Here is a 20,080-nt window from a genome sequence, read left to right as displayed (position 1 = left end):
AAAAAGTACTAGAGATCTGTTGCACACACTGAATATACTTAACGCTATTGGACTGTTCACTTAAAAATAGTTAAGATGGTAAATTTTATGTGTTTTTTTACAATTTAAAAAAGAAAAAATGTCCCAAACAAATCAGATAATAGAAAGCAGAAAATACAATTAACTCACAGTTCCATCTTTATTACTTCTAACAAAAGATACTAGAATGATACTTTTGTCTCTTCCTTGGTATTTGTCTACTGTATTAACTTCAACCATCCCAATAGAAGAATGAGCCAATAAATCATTGATGACCTTTAACTGCTGCCTGTATGGTGCAATGATACCAATATCAGAGGGATTACATCCAGCCTAAACAGAAGAAACAATTTAAAAATGAAAAAATCCTGATTTTTGTTATTTAAGTGTTACTAAATTTATTAAATTAAATGTTTACATAATGTGCCTCGTTAATGTTTATAATAAACATTCCTATCACAAGGGGTAAATGCAATTGGTGCATTTACTAAAAGTCTGTACCCATTTACTTCCTGAGATGGAATACTTTCCTCAAACACTGCTCCCTTGATTTTTAGTTCATGGAGGTATAATGGTTTATATGGCACTAAAACAGTGCTGCCTCACCAGAAAGTACAAAGAAACACATTTCCCTTCTGCTATCCATTACACTGAAGTTTCCAGTCCCCAATCATACCTACTCTAGCACTATACTGACACAGTCAGAATTATCTGATGTGGGGAGGGCTTAGCTCAGTGGTAGAGTGCATGTCTAGCATGCACAAGGTCCTGGGTTCAATCCTCAGTACTTCCACCATATGAAAAAATAAATAAATAAATAAATAAATAAACTTAGTTACCTCTCCCCACAAAAGAACAACAACAAAAAGAATCATCTGATGTTACAAAAAGTTATCCTAAAGGGAAACTCAAAATGCCATTACTGTATAAAAAAATTAAATGTCTTAGATAAATGTTCTCAAAATAAAAACAATCAGGCTTCAGTTCTCTTATCTTAATAAACAAAAGTTAATACTAGATCTGAGTTCTTTGCACTATAATGTTTTATTGCTCTGCACTTTAATATTAATTAGCCCTCAAAATTAAACTCTAGGTTACCTTAATAAAAACGGAGGTCAGGAAAACAATGAGTTTGGCTTCTGTTATATTACTCACACCTCCCTTTTCAACTTGTTCTGGTGCTGGAACCTAAATAGAAAAATACGCATTCTTCTTGTAAAACTATCTTAAAGTCAAGAGTACTGTCAGTATATAGCTAGCCATAGACACAGTACTACCAGCTGTGAAGACAGATGAAAAATATCTTCATCTTAAAGTTGAAGGGAAAAGAATTAACAAAAATGAATGATATTAGTCATTTTCAGAAAGCCACCCAGAGGCAACCCATCTTAAAAATGCCATATACAGTTCAGACTAAAATCTCTATGAAAACCCACCATACACTGGGCTTCACATACTTTACTATGTTATCTTCCATTTTATAGGCATCAAAGGCCAGAAAGATATGTCACTTGCCCAGACGTCACAATAAATCATGACACTAGGATTCACACTTCGATTGAGCTCTAATATCTATGCCCTTTCTATTTTCTTGTTGCCTTTTATACAAGTAATGGAGCAATAAAGTTCCCCAGGTTCTATCATATCTAGTAAAACTCCCCAAGGATTGTTTTGGTCCTGTATCATCCTTAAGTAACCTTGATTAATTTTTAATACAACTTATTTGGAATTCTGATGCTAAGAAAGAGAAAACATTAGTAGCAAAAATAAAGAATTTGAACGATCATGGTGAGATTAATAATTGTTAAATTATGGCTAGTAAGTTAGAGTTGTGGTTTAAAAAAGCAGGCATTTGCGAGAACAGCTTATATGAATAAATTTCCCAGTGCCTGCCTGCCCACATGTTGTTAATTCTTCAACCTGAAACACTAAGGGCAATGTCCAAGAGAATGAAGATTCCATCATGGTACACACATGGTGAGGCCCTATTTTTAACAACCAGCTGCCCCATCCTAATAACAAAAGATATAATTATTTTGGAATAATAGAATAACATATAATGGTCACCATATTTTTATTTGAACTTCTGTAAAGACTTCCAAATCAATAATGAGAAGCACTATGTAAGACAAACCGTAGGAATACAGGGTCAAAACTTTGTTCTTTGTTCCTAGAAATAAGAATCAAGTCATTTAAAGTCAAGGTACAGATTTTTTATTTAATGACAAATTTGTAAAGAGGTCTTTATGTGCATATGTAGGGACAGGAGATAGATGGGAAATTTCTGTATTTTAGCTCAGCTTTGCTGTGGACCTAAAAAACTGCTCAAGAAAATGAAGTCTATTTTTTTTAAAAAAGGTCTTTAAAAGGACATCAATTTATCACTATCTTATGTCCATTTGTAAACTCAGACCTTTGATAATATCACTACCGATTTCTTTTCTAGGAAATGTAATTATACACTTGAATTCACTTTCTAGCTTTCCTACTTTAAAAGTCAATTTTGACATCTATCAATCACCCAAATAAACCTCCTCACAAAGATATTAAGTCTATAAAAAGAAAAGATTCCTTTGTGATAAAGTACAAGTATACCAGTTTTAACTGACAAGCTCTAATGAAGCATGTGCTACTGAAAACTGAGGAATTTAAGTAACAGGGCAAAAGGAGAAAAACTAAAGAAAATGTTTGTTTGTTTGTTTTTACCTTCTCTGTATTAAGAAAACAAACAGGATTGTTTGGTTCAAATACTCCAATCAGCCAAGGATTTTCAGAATAATCAGCATAAAATTCCAGTTCCAGCTTTACATCTTTGAAGTTAGGTAGGTTTATCATTGCATTGGCCACTTTGTCTGATCCACACTCCAGCTTTCCTTCATATGTCAGTTTATTACTTAAGGACATAATTTTACTAAGGGAATTATAAAAATGATTTTAGTTTTGGTAGATGAAAACAAATAAGAAAATCACTCATAACTGACACTATTTACAAATACCTGTTCATCCTGTACTGCACGGTTAACTGTACAACAGCATTCTTATTCTGCTCCAGTCTCTTGAATAAGCTTTCACTCATGCCAAGAGCTCTGTCAACAAATCAAATTCAGGGTTATCAGTGTACTAAAACTGTCCCTTAAGAAGAATCCAGTTTAACAGGGGAGGGTATAGCTCAATGGTAGCGTTGCTACCTAGAACATGCAAGGTCCTGGATTCAAACCTCAGTACCTTTATTTAAATAAACAAACCTAAAAAGAATCCAGTTTAAAATTAAAACCCCATTGTCTGCTTACCTTGCTTCACGGTTTAGCACCAGGGGAGGAAGCTGCTGATGATCCCCCACCAATACAAATCTCCGTGAAAAAAAAAGTGGCCCTAGGCAGATTGGTTGGCTAATTTGAGAGGCTTCATCCACTATACAAAAGTCGAACATTTTACGAGAAAATATTGGGTGGTTTATTCCCATACATGTTGTTGCAACTATAAGCTAAAAATAAAGAAGACAGATCAGTCATTTAATATGTCCAAGAACACAACATTGTAAAATGATTATAAATCTATAAAAAGTGTTAAAAAAAAATCCAAGGAACAGAGCTTGTTTTTCACGTTCTTGAAATCAAAAGACCAAAACTGAATTTTTTAATCCCCAACAACAGGAATCCCTCAATATTATTTAATTCTGAAACATTTATAGCATGCAAAAATTTAATTTTTTACTACAAATTTAAAAAAAGATCAAGTTAATTTTCCAGACACTAACAATGCTCAAATTTGGATATTTCCAAATGGAAATCTGAAACAGTCAAGAGAAAGTAAGTTAACGAATTTTTTTTTTTAATGTCAACCAAGACTTCACCTATGGGAAGATGAAGTACTTTCTCTTACTCCTCCCACACAGCACAACTGAAAACTCTGGACATTACACATAAAGCAAATATAAAGACTCTGAAAGGTGGAGAAAAGGTAGGGCAGCTAGGGACCCTGGGACGCAAGGAACAGCACAATAGTTTGTTCCTTGGGTTTTCTTGTTGCCTCAAAAATTCCAGATTTGGAGCTAAAAACTACAAACCCAGAAATGCCAATGGGTGCACACCAAAAAAGACTCCAACAAAAGCCAAAGGAACAGGAATGGGAAGGCCTAGTAGACAGAAAACTTATATGCAGTGACCACTCGACCCTAGCCAAACACCACAGAAAAAAACTACGGCCTCACCCCTACCGATGCCAGCAAAGGACCAGGGGAGCCTAGACTTTCACTCTCATCCAGCAGTAACGAGGAGCCCTCCTGCCTTGTGCGTTAAAGAGACCAGAGTAAACCTGGACTTCAGCTCCCAACTGGCCGTACTGAGGTGGCACACCCCCTTGCTCTACAGAGTACTGTCAGAGTAGCCAGAGAAAACGGAAGTTTTAAGTAACACAATACAAAAATGTTCAGGTTTCATCAAAAATCACTTGTTACACACAGGACCAGAAAAATCTCAAACTGAATGGAAATAAGGCAATCAATAGATGACAGTGATGTTAGAATTTTGACAAGAAATTTTAAAGCAGCCATAATAAAAATGTTTCAATGAGCAATTATGAACACACTTGAATCAAATGAAAAAAAAAAGTCTCAAAAAAATAAGTCTTGGCAAAGAAAATGAAGATAAAAAAAGAACCACATGGAAATTTTAAAACTGAAACTACAATAACTGAAATTTTAAAATCATGGAATACATAAAAGTATAAAACTGCCTGGGAAAAGAAAAGAAAAACTTCGAGCATCTAGAGCTAGATAGAGTTCTTAGACTTGACACCAAAAGCAGAAGGCAAAAACATAAAACTTTTTAAACATTTTTTATTGATTTATAATCATTTTACAATGTTGTGTCAAATTCCAGTGTTCAGCACAATTTTTCAGTCATTCATGGACATATACACACTCATTGTCACATTTTTTTCTCTGTGATTTATCATAACATTTTGTGTATATTTCCCTGTGCTATACAGTGTAATCTTGTTTATCTATTCTACAATTTTGAAATCCCAGTCTATCCTTTCCCACCCTCTACCCTGCCCCCCCCCCCCGGTAACCACAAGTCTGTATTCTCTGTCCATGAGTCTATTTCTGTCCTGTATTTACGCTTTGTTTTTGTTTGTTTGTTTGTTTTTTATATAAAACTTTTATATACAGGACTTAATCAAAATTAAAACCTCTCATGCTGCAAAAGACCCTGTAAAGAGGATGAAAAAACAAGCTACAGGGTGGGAGAAAATATCCACAAAATATATTCAATAAATGACTAATATCTCAAATAGATAAAGAGCACTCAAAACTCATCAGTTAAAAAAACAAACCAAAACCAAAAAAACAAAAAAAAAAACCAACCCAAATGGGAAACAAACATGAAGAGACATTTCACTGAAGGAGATATATGGATGGGAAACAAGGACATTAACATCATTAACCAGGGGGCAAATGCAAATTAAATCACAGTGAGATACTACTATACAACTATCAGAATGACCAAAATGAAAAACAGTAATACCACCAAATGCTGACAAGGCTCACTCATACTCTGCTGGTGGGAACATAAAATATTACAGCTGCTTTGGAAAAACAGTTTGGTAGATTTTGTAAAAACTAAACATGCAACTACCAAATGACCCAGAAATTGCATGCCTGAGCATCTGTCCCAGAGAAATGAAAATTTATGTTCACACAAAACCCTCTACATGAATGTCTATAGCAGCTTTATTTGTAATAGCCCCAAACTGGAAACAATGCAGATGTTTCCCAATGGGTGAATGGTTAAACTAACTGGTGTACCTATACTGTGGAATAATACTTACCAATAAAAAGGAGCAAACTATTGATACATGAAACAATCTGAATTTCCAGCGCATTAGGCTAAGTGAAAAACACCAATCCCAAAAGGTTACACACTGTATGATTCCATTTATATAACCTTCTTGACCTGTGGGGTCTGCACTAACTCCAAGTAGTTAGTGGCAGAAGAGTGAGTAGGGAGAAACAGAGTTTTCCTTTACTAGGATATTTTAAACCAGAAGATGGGAGTCCTGAATAACAAACCAGAAATCTCACTTCAGTCTAGAAGCAAAGAGCAAACTATAAACTAACAAACTGGCTCTGTGGTTTATATAAATTAATCACATGCAAATTGGCCAATGAGATTAAATTTCCGAGAGTGCCATTTTCCTCCTCATTCTGACTGCAGAAATTACTGTATTATTATATAATAACTGTACTTACTTGACTATTGTAGAGTTCTTCTAGAACAGCTAAAGATTTAATGGGCTTTGATCTGCAAACTTCCTCCTCTGTAAATTTCTGGATATCTGGATGTACCTTTTGAGTCTGACCCAAGCGCAAAAATCCTACTTTAAACTTTGCTAACTTCAAAAGAATATTGTCAACGGCAGAGTGTGTATAGCTGGTCAACAAAACACTAAAGCCACAGGCATAGAGTATTCTTACCTAATAACGAACAAGAGGAAAGAAAACAGCATTACTTTTAACTTTAGATCATTTTTAACGTTTATATTTTTCAAAAAGAATTAGAAAACTTACTAGGAAGCATATCTAAGAGTTAAGCCAAATAACTTTTTAAAAAATTATAAAGCCAAAATGTCTTCCAAAAATAACATGGCATTATTATCATGTTATTACTGATACGTTAATAATATATTACATAATAATAAAATTGAATACATATAAACTTTGACTAGTGCCTGGCACACAGTATCAATCAGTAAATATTTGCTGCCATCATTAAGATTATTCTTTTAAAAAAAAATTATTCTAGGACTGCTCAGAAATTTACTGATGAGAAAAAAAAATTCAAGGAAAATCTATTTCAAATGCCTCTGTACACTTATTTTTTAAAGGAAAGAAAACATACAATGGTACTTATATCATCAATAGAAAGAGATTTCAATCTTAAATGCAAGAAATCTACAAGAGGATTACAATTATTGGTGATTTAGCTTTCTATTTCTCATGTCATTCTTAATTTGAAATAAAGGCATTTTGATTTAAAATTCAGCCCTTTTGATATCAAATATCATAACCTTTGAATTAAGGAGAAGCTGATTTAAACATTCAGTTTCTAAGCAAAGAATAAAAACCTTACAAGAGTACATATGGTAGTTGTCTTTCCTGTTCCAGGCATACCCACGATGAGAGTGTAGTCTTTTGAAAGAAGTACTTTTTTCATGGCTTGCCTCTGAGGTTTATTCAAACCTACATTAAAATTTAAAATAACAGGGAAAAGAGCATTGAATTTCAATGAGCAAATTAACTATTTTACAAGAAAAGCTGCCTCTATTCATGTCTATTCTTCAACACATCTTTTGAAAGTAAGGAAATAGGCTGATGCTAAAGAACACATGTAAAAACTTCGAGAGACTGTCTAAAAACTGTAATTGCAAGTCTAATAAATTATTAAATCACTACTCCATAATGTAGATTAAATTATAAATAGAACCAAGAAAAACTAATGGACACAGACATGCTGAGTATAACATACCTTTTAGAATGCTGGCAACTGTGTCCTTTGCATCATGTGGAAGAACAGAACTGAGGTAGGATATAAACTGCGGTTCCCGAAAGTCAATGATTAAATCTCGAAGTTTTTGGCTGAAAAGGGCAAAAAAAATGTTTTTAGTAATATTCCTTAGGAAAGTGGGGTAAAATTCAGATTCATTTATTGTTTACAAACCTGGCATAAGTATTTTCCATCAATTTAGAAAGATTTCCTAACGGGGTATCTATATCACAATTTTTTTCCTCCTGGTCCAATCTGAACAAAGTTGATTCTGGGAGTACTGACAAGTTCCTAAAACAGCAAAACAGATGTACATGAATGTTTTTAACATAGTCAGTGGATCTGTATGAGAAATACGCTGCTGCTTGCTAGAAGAGAAAATGGGCCAGAATAGCTATTAAAATGGCTACCAGAAAAAAATATGACAATGAATATATGTAAGTTCATGTATAACTGAAAAATTGTGCTCTACACTGGAATTTGACACAACATTGTAAAATGACTATAACTTAATAAAAAAAAAGTTTAAAAAAAAACAAATAAAAAAATAAAATGACTACCAGCCCTAATTCATACTTGCCAACCAAAGAGAGCATGAGGCCCTGGACTGGTAGGAAAAGGGAAAAGGGGAAGGCACGAGGCACCAAAGTCAAAGCAGTTAATAATCAGGAACCTACAATATGTGCTGATACGTCTACTAGCCCTGCAAGCCAACCTGGGCTCACCACCCTAGGAGGATCCTGAGCACCGGCCTCCGCCCTCCTCCAGCCGGGAACACAGGTCTCTTTCCTGACGTTTTTCTCTCACTCTTGTCAGCCCCTAAGACCGCGGTGTTCTCTAGGGTCCCTTCCTTGGTCCTCTCTTCTGCTCTTTCTTATCATTTTCCCTCTGTTCCCACACCCTCAGGTGGCTCTAAATCCTCAATCCACATCTTCAGGCCTGACCTCACATTCTTCTCCCACCTGGTTTCTCACCCAAGCGGCATGTTTGGATATCCAGCAAGCAGCAAGATCTTTCCACTCAGTTAAAGCCCAGGCTGTGAAAGTTCAATTTTTCAAAACTGAACATCTCTGCATCCTGAACCTGATCCTCCTTCCACGGTCCTGATCTCAGGTAATGGCACCTGCATCTACATCTGTCTTGATTCTTCCCTCTCCCTCACTCTCATCCCACCCTGCACTCCGATCACTACCAAATGGCAGACAATTTTACTTTCTAAATGCTTCTCAAAGTCATTCCACTCGCTCTGTCAGAATTACTCTGCCCTCAAGGAACCTGAGCCTGGGCCACTACAACAGTTGCCCAGTTTCTTTGCTTTCAACTTTGCCTCCATTAATTAACTTCATTTCTCCAACAGTGCATCCATAGAAAATTGCAAACCTGATTATCGTTCTACTTAAAACTCTTCAATACATCTGAATAAGTGAAGTCAAAACTTCTTAACATGGTATCTAAGCCCTTCTATGATGTCACCTCTCCAAACACTCCCTTCTTCATCTCTTACATTCCAGAAATAATCACCTGCACTTCCCCGAACATTCCACTTCACACAACATCACAGCATCAGGGCTTTCCGCACCACGTTCCCTCTGTCTGGTATAGTCTCCCCATGTTGCTTCACCAGGCTAACTTATCAACCCACAGGGTGAAGATTCACAATGACTCTCCAAAACCCTTCCCTGAGCCTCCTTAAACTGGGTTAAATGTCTCTCCTCTGTTCCTATCAATTCAAACACTTGTCATACCAGACTGAAAATACGCGTATATATTTGTTACCCACAAGACTATAAATTCCTAATACATGTTAGGCACTAAATAAATACCTCAAAGGACTGACTGCAGAGACTCCTAAGAGACAACAGAAATGTCGTAGCTTATATTCCCGTATCATCAGACCCAACTAGTATTAGTGACTTGTAGAGAGCAAGCCTGGACATTTCCACTGCACTCACTCACTGCATCCCAATTACTGATCTCCATCCACTAAGTAATGTGACGTGTGCCTGCAATTAAAGGCAAGGAAGGCTGGGAGCGCAGGAAGAGGGGGATAAGGATACTGGTGAACATGGATATTAGTTTCTACCACAAATTTTCATTCTACTCTACTATTTACTTAGTGTTTTTATTTAACTCACTTTGTTTTAACTTATACTTTATATTACAACTGTAAATGGAAAACAATATTTTCTTAAAAAAAAAAAAAAGGAGAGAACGAAATGGTGAGTGCCTGAGTGCTAAGGAGAAATAAAGCTTTACAGCTAACACAGGGTGCCTGTCCTACCTGCCATACACATGGTTGCACAAATTAGATAAGATTATGTCCACTTTAGCACTTTGGAATGGAATGTACTAAACAAAAGTTTAGCAGTTTGATAGTTGCCCAAGTTAAACACAAAATTAGCACATGACCCAGCAGTTCCACTACCAGGTATCTACAAAGGGCAATAAAAATACGTTCACATAAAAATTTTTAGTGAATATTTATAGCAACACTAGCCATACAACCAAAAAGTGGAAACAACTCAAATGTACATCAGCTGGTGAATGGATGAACAAAATGTGGTCTATCCATAAAATGGAATATTCCTGAGCCATAAAAAGAAATGAGGTACTGATAAATGCTGGAACATGGATGAACCTCGTAGTATTATGCTAAGTAAAATACACCAGACCAAAAAAGGGCAAATATTTTTTGGTCCTATTTATATGAAATATCCAGAACAGATAAATTCATAGAGACACAGTGGTTTTGCTAGGTGGTGAAGGGAGGGGAGAGTGGGGAGTGACTGCTTAAAGGGTACAATGTTTCCTTTCAGGGTGATGAAAATATCTTGGAACTAGATAGAAGTGATGGTTGCACAATACTGTGAATGTACAAAATGCGACTGAACTATATGTTTTAAAATAGTTAATGGTCAATCTTAAGTTATGTGAATTTTTTTTAAAAAAAGGAATGAAGTACTGATACATGGCGATGAACCTCAGTATGCTAAGTGAAAAAAAGCCAGTCACAAAAGACCACATATTGTACTGAACATTTATATGAAATGTTCAGAACAGGTAAACCTACATAGACAGTAAGGAAACTGGTGGTCACCTAGGCCTGGGACAGTGACTGCTACAGGGTACAGGGCTTCTTTTGGAGGGTGATGAGAATGTTCTAAAATTGATTTTGGTACAGTTTGCATAGATAGCTTTGTGAATATTCTAAAAACCATTAAACTGTACAATTTAAATGGATGAACTGTACAGTATATGTTTATATATCAATAAAGATGTTACCCTCTCTCAGCAAAAAGGGAAATTTTCATTACCTGTCTAATAAACAGGTTACTGTTGTCATGTTAATCTCCTTCACATATCCCCTAGACAAAGCAAAGAGCGCTCTCTTCTCTCCACTTAAAATAATTCTGTCACCTGCCATTAGATTTGTGATAGGCATGGCACCACTTTTACGTTGGAAATTATGTAAATATTGTCCATCACAAACTGTCTTTACGTGTTCTGTTCTAATCAGGTTTCCAATGCAGCTGCCACTCTCCTCCCTATGAAAGAGGAAGAAAAAGAGAAAAAGCTTCTATTTACATCACATATATAAATACTGTATTTGCATTTTCCCACTATTTACTTGTTCATCTGACCTCTGGAAGCTCTAATGCTAATACTGAGTCTGTCATTTTTACATCTTCCACAATCTATACAAAAGTGTTAGAAATGCGAAGGAAACATTCTATTAGTTTAAAAACAATCTCTCATCAACAGACCTCTACCCAAGTGCTAAGGGGTGCCTCCCTTGCTGCACCCACAGGCTGGGCTCTCTGACCAACATGCACTTTGATCCTTGAACGACACCCCCACCTCAGAAGACAAATGATAAATACCCTGACCCTGAAGTGAAGAAAAGTGGTAAAATATTTCTTCAGTGTTTACTAGAGAATTTATAATTATTGTTATTAAAACAATGCCAAGCAAATTGATAATTCCACTGCCTCTAAGAAGTAAGTATTAAGCATTTACAATCTCTCAGGCACTACTATTAAGTACTGTACAACTTCAGAAGCTTGCAAGCATGTATACTCGACATATTTAGTGTACTTATGTAGTCTATTGAAAATGACTTAAACTTTCTCCACAAGAGCGTTGCCTTGTGTTAAAGTCGAGTATTAAAGAAATAACAAACTGATTATTTCTAAAGTCACATTATTATCAATATTCATTCCAGAAAGAAAGAAATGGATCAAAAGCAACTAAATATTACATAAAGAAAAATACTATGCAAAGATACACAAAATTATAACTTTACAAGTAACTTGTAAAAAAATGGATCTCACAAAATACAATATTGAGCAACTTTAGAAAATCTGAACTTCTATCAAAACATACTAAAAATATAAGCTTTTTAAATACAACTATTTAAAATACTAAGTAAAACTTCATTAATTTGTATCTGCCAATATGCTAAAATTCACTGTATGATATACTCGTTTATATTCTTTTCAATGATGAAAAAGGATTTACCGATAATTTTTAAAATAAGATTTACTGAGGCATATTTAATCTACTGATAATAACTACCAATGGTGCTCTATTTAAAAACAATTAATTGACAGCCATCTGGAGTTGGCTTGAATATATGAAACTGCATGTCTTTAACATGCCACATAACCTGTAGTCATGAATTCCAAATGTCATCCCACTGGCTAATCCAAATTACTGAAGTTTTACTGTATTAATGGACCACTTACATTTCTGAAGCGGGTGTTAACCATATATTTTGGTGATTCTTTTTATTATCCTTTGATTGTGACTCCAGGGTTAACATTAGACACCAAAGGCTGAAATATTCTAAGTGTGCAGGCTTTAGATGCTGGATTTCTTCTTTTATTTTGGGCAGCATGCCACTTGGGACTGAACTGTCATCCATCTGTTGTTCAACTGCTCTAAAGATAAAGTTCCAAGTCAGAGATGAGTATAAAACATTTCACTGGCTGGCTATGAAATGCTATTTCTAAAATAAGTGCACAAATATGATCATCATAACTTATAACCAGAGCCTCTGATTTTCTTTAAAAGTCATTTCAACATTTCATAAGTCAAATGGATTTTTACAAAACAAAATGCACAAGAAACTCAATACTGCATTATTTTGCCTTCAACAACTACCTCCCTAACAAGTGCTTAAGTCTGGTATATTCTAGTCTTCATTCCTATATGTAGCAAGTTTTGGCTTTTTGTACGATTGTGTTTCTCAAACCACAATATTTGTATATCTAGCTCTGTGCCATTAAGAAAAGTCAACACAAAAGCATGGAGAACCATGTGGAGTTACCATTTTTGCTTAATAGTAATTTTAAAAATTTTATGTAGAAACAAATATGTTATAGGATAGCTTACATACATCAAGAGTAAAACATAAGATTTCCAGAAAATGTGCTTGTACTATAAGCCCAGACTTCCCCTGGTTCAGTCTCTGCTAATAAGAGATCTTTTGATACATTACAGCTGACCCTGGAACAACATGGGTTTAAAATGGGGAGGGGGGCCCACTTATATGCGGATTTTTTCCAACAATAAATTCTACAGTACTGTGTGATCTGAGGTCGGCTGAATCAGTGGATGTGGAGGAACCTTGCCTATGGAGGACCGATAATAAGTATACTCAGATTTTCGATTGTGGGGAGGGACGGCACTTCAGTTTCAGTATTGTTCAAGGATCAACTGTACTTTTAAAACTCCTTTATGTGAATTCTCAGGCTGAATTAGAACTTTGGTTCTGATTTGATCTTGTTTCCAAGTCTGAATTTTTATCTAACTGCCTTTTTGTGTCCTTCAGAACTTTCACTGGCCAGAGAGAGGGCATAGATCAAGTGGTAGCGCACATGCTTAGCATGCATGAGGTCCTAGGTTCAATTCCCAGTACCTTTATTAAAAAGATAATAATAATAAAATAAGCAAACCCAATTACCTCCCCCCTTCAAACAAAATAAAGTAAAATAGAGCAGGCTCAGAAAATGTTAAAAAATTTTTTTCTTAAATAATAAACAAACCTAAAAGAAACCTCTCACTCGCCTATGAAGGTATAAATACATATGACTATTCATAAGATACCTAATAAACTTCCCATATGTAGAAATATAAACATACATAAACAAGTCTATTGGATCATATCAAACTGTCTAGAAGAACCAAACTCCCTGTTTTTAACTACAAACCTGTTTTTAACTACAAAAGGTCTAAAATTAAAATAGCAACTGAGAAATGAAAGATTTCTTAAACTATCATTTAAGAAAAATTGTATTCAGAATGCCTCTACCACATCTTTCTTAACCAGTTTCCTTAAGTCCTACAATTATTTTGTTTCCCCAGAAACTATATGCAGTAGGATTAAAATACTCACTTTTGGAAAAAGTTTTAAAAGCATTCTATTATTCTCCAAGGAAATAGGTTTGTTATGTAATACAAAGTAACTGCTTTTTTTTTTTTTTCCTTCTTCATTCCCTTCATTTTAAATAACCAAAATGAAATCAGCAATGCCAGAGCAGCCAATGATGTTAAATTGTTGTGAGTCGAGTGCTTACTTAGCTGGAGGTAATGCTTTTGGAAGACAGTGTGCTTACCTGCTATAAAGAGCACATTTGCCCATCTGTGAACAATATTTACAAGTCTGCTGTTCCTCAATTATTTGTGGCAAAGATGCAAGCTTTGTCTTCCCCTCTCCAGTATTGGGTTTGCTAATTCGGTGAAACAAAGAGAATGCCATCTGGTTTCTTAGCCTTAATAATTCTATGGAAAAAGAAAGGGGTGGATGGGTGTTTTTTAAGAATTAAGTAAAGTTTTTAAATATATCTTCCATTATGTAAGTAAAACTTTCAGATTCAAAAACATAAAAAGAAAAGAATCAACATTCATATTCCCCACTACCCTAGAATAACCACTGTTAACATTTTGGTATAGTTCCTTCAATTTTTGATCACTTGATAAGTTCTTTAAACAACCATGTGTCTCATAAGTAGTAAATATTGTGAAGTTGGTGTTTTATTAGCTGAATGCTAAGGACAGACATAGCTATCTAGAGGGTCTCAAATAAGACAGGAAGTTTATTTTTGTCCTTTTTTTAATTGAAGTATAGTCAGTTTACGATCCTGTGTTAATTTCTGGTGTACAGCATAGCATATATATATATCCTTTTTAAGATAGGAATTTTTTTAACACTTTTTTTACTGAGTTATAGTCATTTTACAATGTGTCAAATTCCAGTGTAGAGCACAATTTTTCAGTTACACATGAACATACATATACTGATTGTCACATTTTTTTTTCATTGTAATTAGCATTCTATATAGTTTTAGATGAATAAACTGAGCTAAAGAAAATAATTCAGGATAACCTTTGTACTTTAAATACAACACTTTAGGCAAAGTAAGACAAGCATTTATTTGCTAGACATCTCAGTTTACTCTCCAGGCATTCTGATCACAGTGCCTGTGCACTTTAGAACTTATACTACACAGTATACTGTTAAAATTCTTCAAAAAAAAAAAAGCATACATACAAGTAAAAATTACAACCTGTATTAGGCCTAGCAAGTGCAGTAAGCAGTTGTCAGGTATAAATATGTATCATCAAAAGTTGAAGGAAAGAACAAACAAACAAAAACCAGAGAAGTAAAACTGAGAGAAACAGCTCAACCTCTTTTATCAAGATGGTGGGCAGGCACAGGGTACATCTGGCCAGTCTTCAGGTAGAGGAGCAGGCCAGCCTCTGGGTCATCTCTCCTTTCTTGGCTCAGCAGTGTGTACAAAACAAGCTGTGAAAGCACAGGACATTCTGTCAAATAAAGCTTTAACTTTCTATATTCCCATACATGTTTAGCAATCAACACATACTGTAATTTTAAATTCAAAAGGTCAATTAAATTATTTCCATTTTGAAAAAAAAGAAAAAAATCTATTTCCATTTTGAAAATAACATGATCCAAATTCAGAAAAGGTAACAATAAATTCTATGTCAAATATTTAATTTCCACAAAACAAGCAGAGTTTATGCTTCTCAGTTTTACAAACTGAATGAAATATTAGGATTTTTCTTAGACAGTAAATATTTAGGTTTCCAATAAAGAGAGAAATTAATCACGCTAGGTTTTACATTTTGAAGTTAAGAGTCTTTAGACACCATTTTCCCTGTTTAAAATAAGTGAACTAAACACTAAAGTGTATTTTATTTACATCATAGTTACTGTGACAACTAAATGAGACTACCTGTATAGGTATTTACTGTTTTTTCCAGAGTGACATTACATACATTAGGCTTACATGGTGCTCTTCAGAGAAACCATCTAAAATAAGTTAGAAGTAGCTCCTTTAGTTCATGAAAACACCTTGGCAGCAACATTTGAGCCTACGTAGCATTTTTTGGGAGGTCTTCTTACAAGCACTCCATTTGTGTTGCCTGATACAGCATACGTACCAAATAAAGCTTTTTAAAATTAAAATGAACTTATAAATGACAGGGTTGAGCTTGAGCACCTTGGGGCTGCAGACCAAGGGAGTCATCCAAAACTAATGGTCCTTCCATATTAAGTTTTTCCCTCCACAGGAACTGAGGCAAAAGGAAGAGGTACATATGACTGCTTCTGGGATTTGTTAAAAGGGAAAAAAATTTGAAATGAAATTCCCTTAGTATTGTGATAAAAGGAAGCTGAATTGAAATTTTACATTATTATAATTCAACTATATCACATGTTTTTGTGAGCTGGTGATTATAGCTCCATGTAATATTTTTCCTTTAAAAAATGTGTTTCAAATGCCAAATTACTGGCTCAGAAATAAACTTGTGGAATACCATTCCCTTATAAAATAAAGATCTTCCTTAACTGAAGTTATTTTATAACATAAGCTTTTTCCGTGTTACCAAAGTGAGAAAGTCAAATCTCGTAAGAAGGGAAATCTATGCCTTTCCTTATCCACAACACCCATATAACTCAATGAATTACTATAATTATTCTTTCAATATCTCTTTGTTTCTTACACAATGAATGTGCAATATCAACGCAATATATTTGAGCCTTATTCAAATCAACTTCCTAATTTTAAACACTATTGTATTCTTAAAAGTTCTTGTAGCTTTTCTTCTTGCAAAGATAAAAGTTCCAACTGAACAAAATTAAATACAACAATACTCTTTGCCTTGAAGACACTACAATTTAAAGCAACAACCTTAGAAGAAAGATCTTTGAATCTAGACCACTTTAGATGCTTTTATATTTCTCGTTCTTTTAGCATTGAAAAGTGATTTCAATCAAACTCATCCTTAAAAAAAAGTAAAAATTTTCAGATTCATGTACACATTCATGTACACAGAACATATTTCTTTAAATCTCTGACTTCAAAAACAGCTTTTCTTCTATCTTACCATGATTTTCCTTTATCAAGAAAGCTTTAACTAGCCAACTCTTTGTTCATTTCTACATTACCAAAGTGAAAAGTTCAAATCTTCTAATAGAGAAAGCCTATTTTCCCTCCACCTCCAATATCTGTAAAACCCAGTAAGAGGTTAAACAACAAAGTTACCTTAGTTTTCATTCCCAAACCAGAAACCTTTTGTGAGAACCTTTGATGTGTGGTCCACAATTAAGAATGGTAAGAAAGACTTATTAACAAAAAAAAAAAATCTTTATTCCCTAATTATAAAATTCAATAGTTGGAATCTGAACCTTATTTTATATAAAATCTGCTGAAGTAATATGTGAAATTCTGTAATTTCCAAAAGGAAATTTAAGTTATATTACAAATGCTATGTTATTTGTTACACTATTTATTCCGTTAATATTTATTATATCATAAGGATACAACAATTTACTATCTTTTTGTTTTATCTTTGCTTATTTAGAAGTGTCTAGAACATACCACAGACAGGCAATATGGAGGTGGGCAGAGGGAATAGAAATAATTAGAAAAAAAAATAGAACTTTATGTTAATTACTTTGTTAACTCACTAATAACTAATACAAATTTCAGGTAATTTTAAAAGACAACAGAAGTCTGTTATATTTACCAAAGAGAAGAAAAATGGATTAAAAAAACTTGAATTTAACATAATGGTGAGACACGGCTCTATATTTCACTTTAGATAAAAATCAATATAATCAGATTAAAGGTCAGAAATAAAAGAGTGAATTTACACCAATGTTTCCTCAAAAGTATCCCATGTAGATGTTACATGAAAGTAACAGCTCTATGGCAAATTAGAATTATGAAACGCTAGGTTAAACATAGCTAAAACAAATCCATATTACTTTCAGATGTTTTAAAAACCTTAATAGGCTAATGTGCATCATTAAATCTCCAGATATACTTGGTTTCCCCAGTTTATATGACCAAGGAATTGTTTTTTTAGGAGCATCTGTTTAGACTGGTAGTTTGGCAGCATTAACTTGGCAACACTGGCTTAAAAGTTCAGCTGTTATACTGATTTGCTGGAGAAAACTTTCTGCTGTAGCCATGCAGACATTTATCGAACAATTTGAGTACTCTGGATGTATCTATCACAAATTGAAAAGTACTATATGAAACTCAAAAAAAAAATTACCTGAATTGAACCAAGATTTATAAAGCAGACTACTTTTAAAATATATAATTTTAAACAATATATATTACACATTCAGACAATATTCTTATTAAGATTTATACCTGACTACGGTGTTCAATAGAATTTGATTCTTTGCCAGTTTTAAGTTCCAGTGGCATTATCTTATATTTCGTTTTACTCCCTCGATGTATTTTCACACCAACTGTAACATCTATTTTGCCCTTCAGTCCAAACCTAGGAGACCAAATGCTTTCTTCAATATCCAGTGAGTTTATAACTTCGATATTATATGTCGAATTATTACTACCATCACTTGGCCTAGAAAACAAAACACAAAAATATTTCATTAGAACACTTAGCTCATTTCTCATATGCTGGCAATGACTCTTCACTGCACACACAGAGTGTGGGAATGGCAAAGAGCCTACATTCCTGTATGGCAGTGATCCTCAAAGTTTGGTTCCTGGATGAGTAGCATCAGCATCGCCTGGGAACTTGTCATAAATGCACATTCTCAGGCCTCATCCCAGGCCAACTTGCTGAGAAACTCCACGTGAGGCCCAGCAATTTGTCTAACAAACTCTTCACGTGATTCTGATGCACCCTCAAGTTTGAATCCTATAGGCTCTAACTCATGTAACTTATATTTTCTTAATATTTATCATCTGTCTCTTTCAGTTCATTCTTACTATAATCTTCCTAATTCAGGCCTTTATTTCCTCAGGCCTAGATTACTGCAAAAATCAAAGTACTGCAAAGTATCTGGACTGCTGGGGCCACAATATCCAATCTGAATATTTTGATCTACAATTATTACACAGATTAATACATAACGGCTTGCATGTAGTTGCATCCTAGGTAGCAAGGGATGTGTTACCTCATGTATCACCATATTAAATTGGGTGGGAATGAGCTGTCTTTCCCCATTGTCTATGCAGTGTGGGGCTGGATCAACCGAACACTTCATCCCTACACCCTCAACCCCCACCCACTGTGACAATCCTCAGAGGAGCTCATAGGCTCCTACATGTCCTCATTATTTTCTTTACTTAATCATTAAATGAATCCATCTCTGCTATTATCAGTATTTAAAACGAATGACTCAACACCATCTTTTTATATTACAGAACAGGTTCTGATTTTACTATTTCAACTGTTTAATAAGCCAACAGCCAAGGAAGGAGGAAAAAGAGGAATATATAAATGTCAAAGGAATTAGAAGACATGAAAATAACTTTTAAAGCCTCTTACACTTCTCTTATCTAAGATTTATTCATTTTCAGAGAAGTTATTCTCCAGAAGAAAGTCAGGTAAGAGCTAACTTATATATTAATTCTGCTTTAGACTCAAAGCCATATAAAATGTTAAGTATAAAGGAAATCTTTCATGAAAAGGATAAATTTTATAGTAATAAAATATTTTACATGCCATAAAATCAAGATTTAAAAAGTCTAAAAAATTCCGGCTATCAGAATAAAAAGTCTAAAAATTCCGGCTATCAGAATATATGATTTAGTTGACTTTGGTTTGCTAATTTCATGTAATTTACATCAGCAGCTATTTCTTAACAAATAAGAATATTTTCTAGAAAAGGAATGCTATCTTTGATAACTTTTTTAACTGTTTCAGGATGCTTCACATATAATCTCCAGGAATATATGTATACTTCTGCAATCTTTGAAGACAATAGAGGAATTCAGGAAAGCCACAATTTATTTGAAATTCTTAAATATTAAACTGTCTCTATCACCAGATGTTATCTGGTCATAATAAATATTCAAATATATGAAATAAAGCAAACTTTGTTAAATATAAAATGTCGCATGTAATAGCTCAAGTGATAGAGCACATGTTTAGCACGCAGGAGGTCCTAGGTTCCATCTCCAGTACCTCCTCCAAATAGAAATAAATGAATAAACCTAATTACC

At 34.2% G+C, this 20,080-nt stretch overlaps 1 protein-coding gene and 1 long non-coding RNA gene across 3 annotated transcripts in view; one reads left to right on the top strand and one right to left on the bottom strand.

Moving 5' to 3' along the window:
* LOC140699324 (uncharacterized) overlaps positions 1 to 19,942 on the top strand; it is a 28,907-nt gene extending 8,965 nt beyond the window's left edge. For both annotated transcript variants that reach the window (XR_012077392.1, XR_012077393.1), the window contains 3 exons: positions 8,472 to 8,678; positions 19,280 to 19,462; positions 19,782 to 19,942. This is a non-coding gene — a long non-coding RNA (uncharacterized lncRNA). The remainder of the gene's footprint in view (positions 1 to 8,471; positions 8,679 to 19,279; positions 19,463 to 19,781) is intronic.
* DNA2 (DNA replication helicase/nuclease 2) overlaps positions 1 to 20,080 on the bottom strand; it is a 36,705-nt gene that overhangs the window by 3,125 nt on the left and 13,500 nt on the right. Inside the window, exons 6-19 of the mRNA XM_072971407.1 lie at positions 18,254 to 18,470; positions 15,255 to 15,372; positions 14,183 to 14,348; positions 12,311 to 12,505; positions 10,880 to 11,110; positions 7,740 to 7,856; positions 7,548 to 7,657; positions 7,152 to 7,261; positions 6,272 to 6,496; positions 3,309 to 3,502; positions 3,015 to 3,104; positions 2,725 to 2,929; positions 1,117 to 1,206; positions 169 to 351 (exon numbers count right to left, since the gene is read on the bottom strand). Of these exons, the coding sequence (XP_072827508.1) occupies positions 169 to 351; positions 1,117 to 1,206; positions 2,725 to 2,929; positions 3,015 to 3,104; positions 3,309 to 3,502; positions 6,272 to 6,496; positions 7,152 to 7,261; positions 7,548 to 7,657; positions 7,740 to 7,856; positions 10,880 to 11,110; positions 12,311 to 12,505; positions 14,183 to 14,348; positions 15,255 to 15,372; positions 18,254 to 18,470 (2,251 nt within the window). The remainder of the gene's footprint in view (positions 1 to 168; positions 352 to 1,116; positions 1,207 to 2,724; positions 2,930 to 3,014; positions 3,105 to 3,308; positions 3,503 to 6,271; positions 6,497 to 7,151; positions 7,262 to 7,547; positions 7,658 to 7,739; positions 7,857 to 10,879; positions 11,111 to 12,310; positions 12,506 to 14,182; positions 14,349 to 15,254; positions 15,373 to 18,253; positions 18,471 to 20,080) is intronic.

This window comes from Vicugna pacos, chromosome 11 (assembly GCF_048564905.1).
Source record: "Vicugna pacos chromosome 11, VicPac4, whole genome shotgun sequence".
In the NCBI taxonomy this organism is placed as follows: Eukaryota; Metazoa; Chordata; class Mammalia; order Artiodactyla; family Camelidae; genus Vicugna; species Vicugna pacos.
Note: the sequence above shows the minus strand (reverse complement) of the source record. Positions and strands in the feature narration are given on the sequence as shown.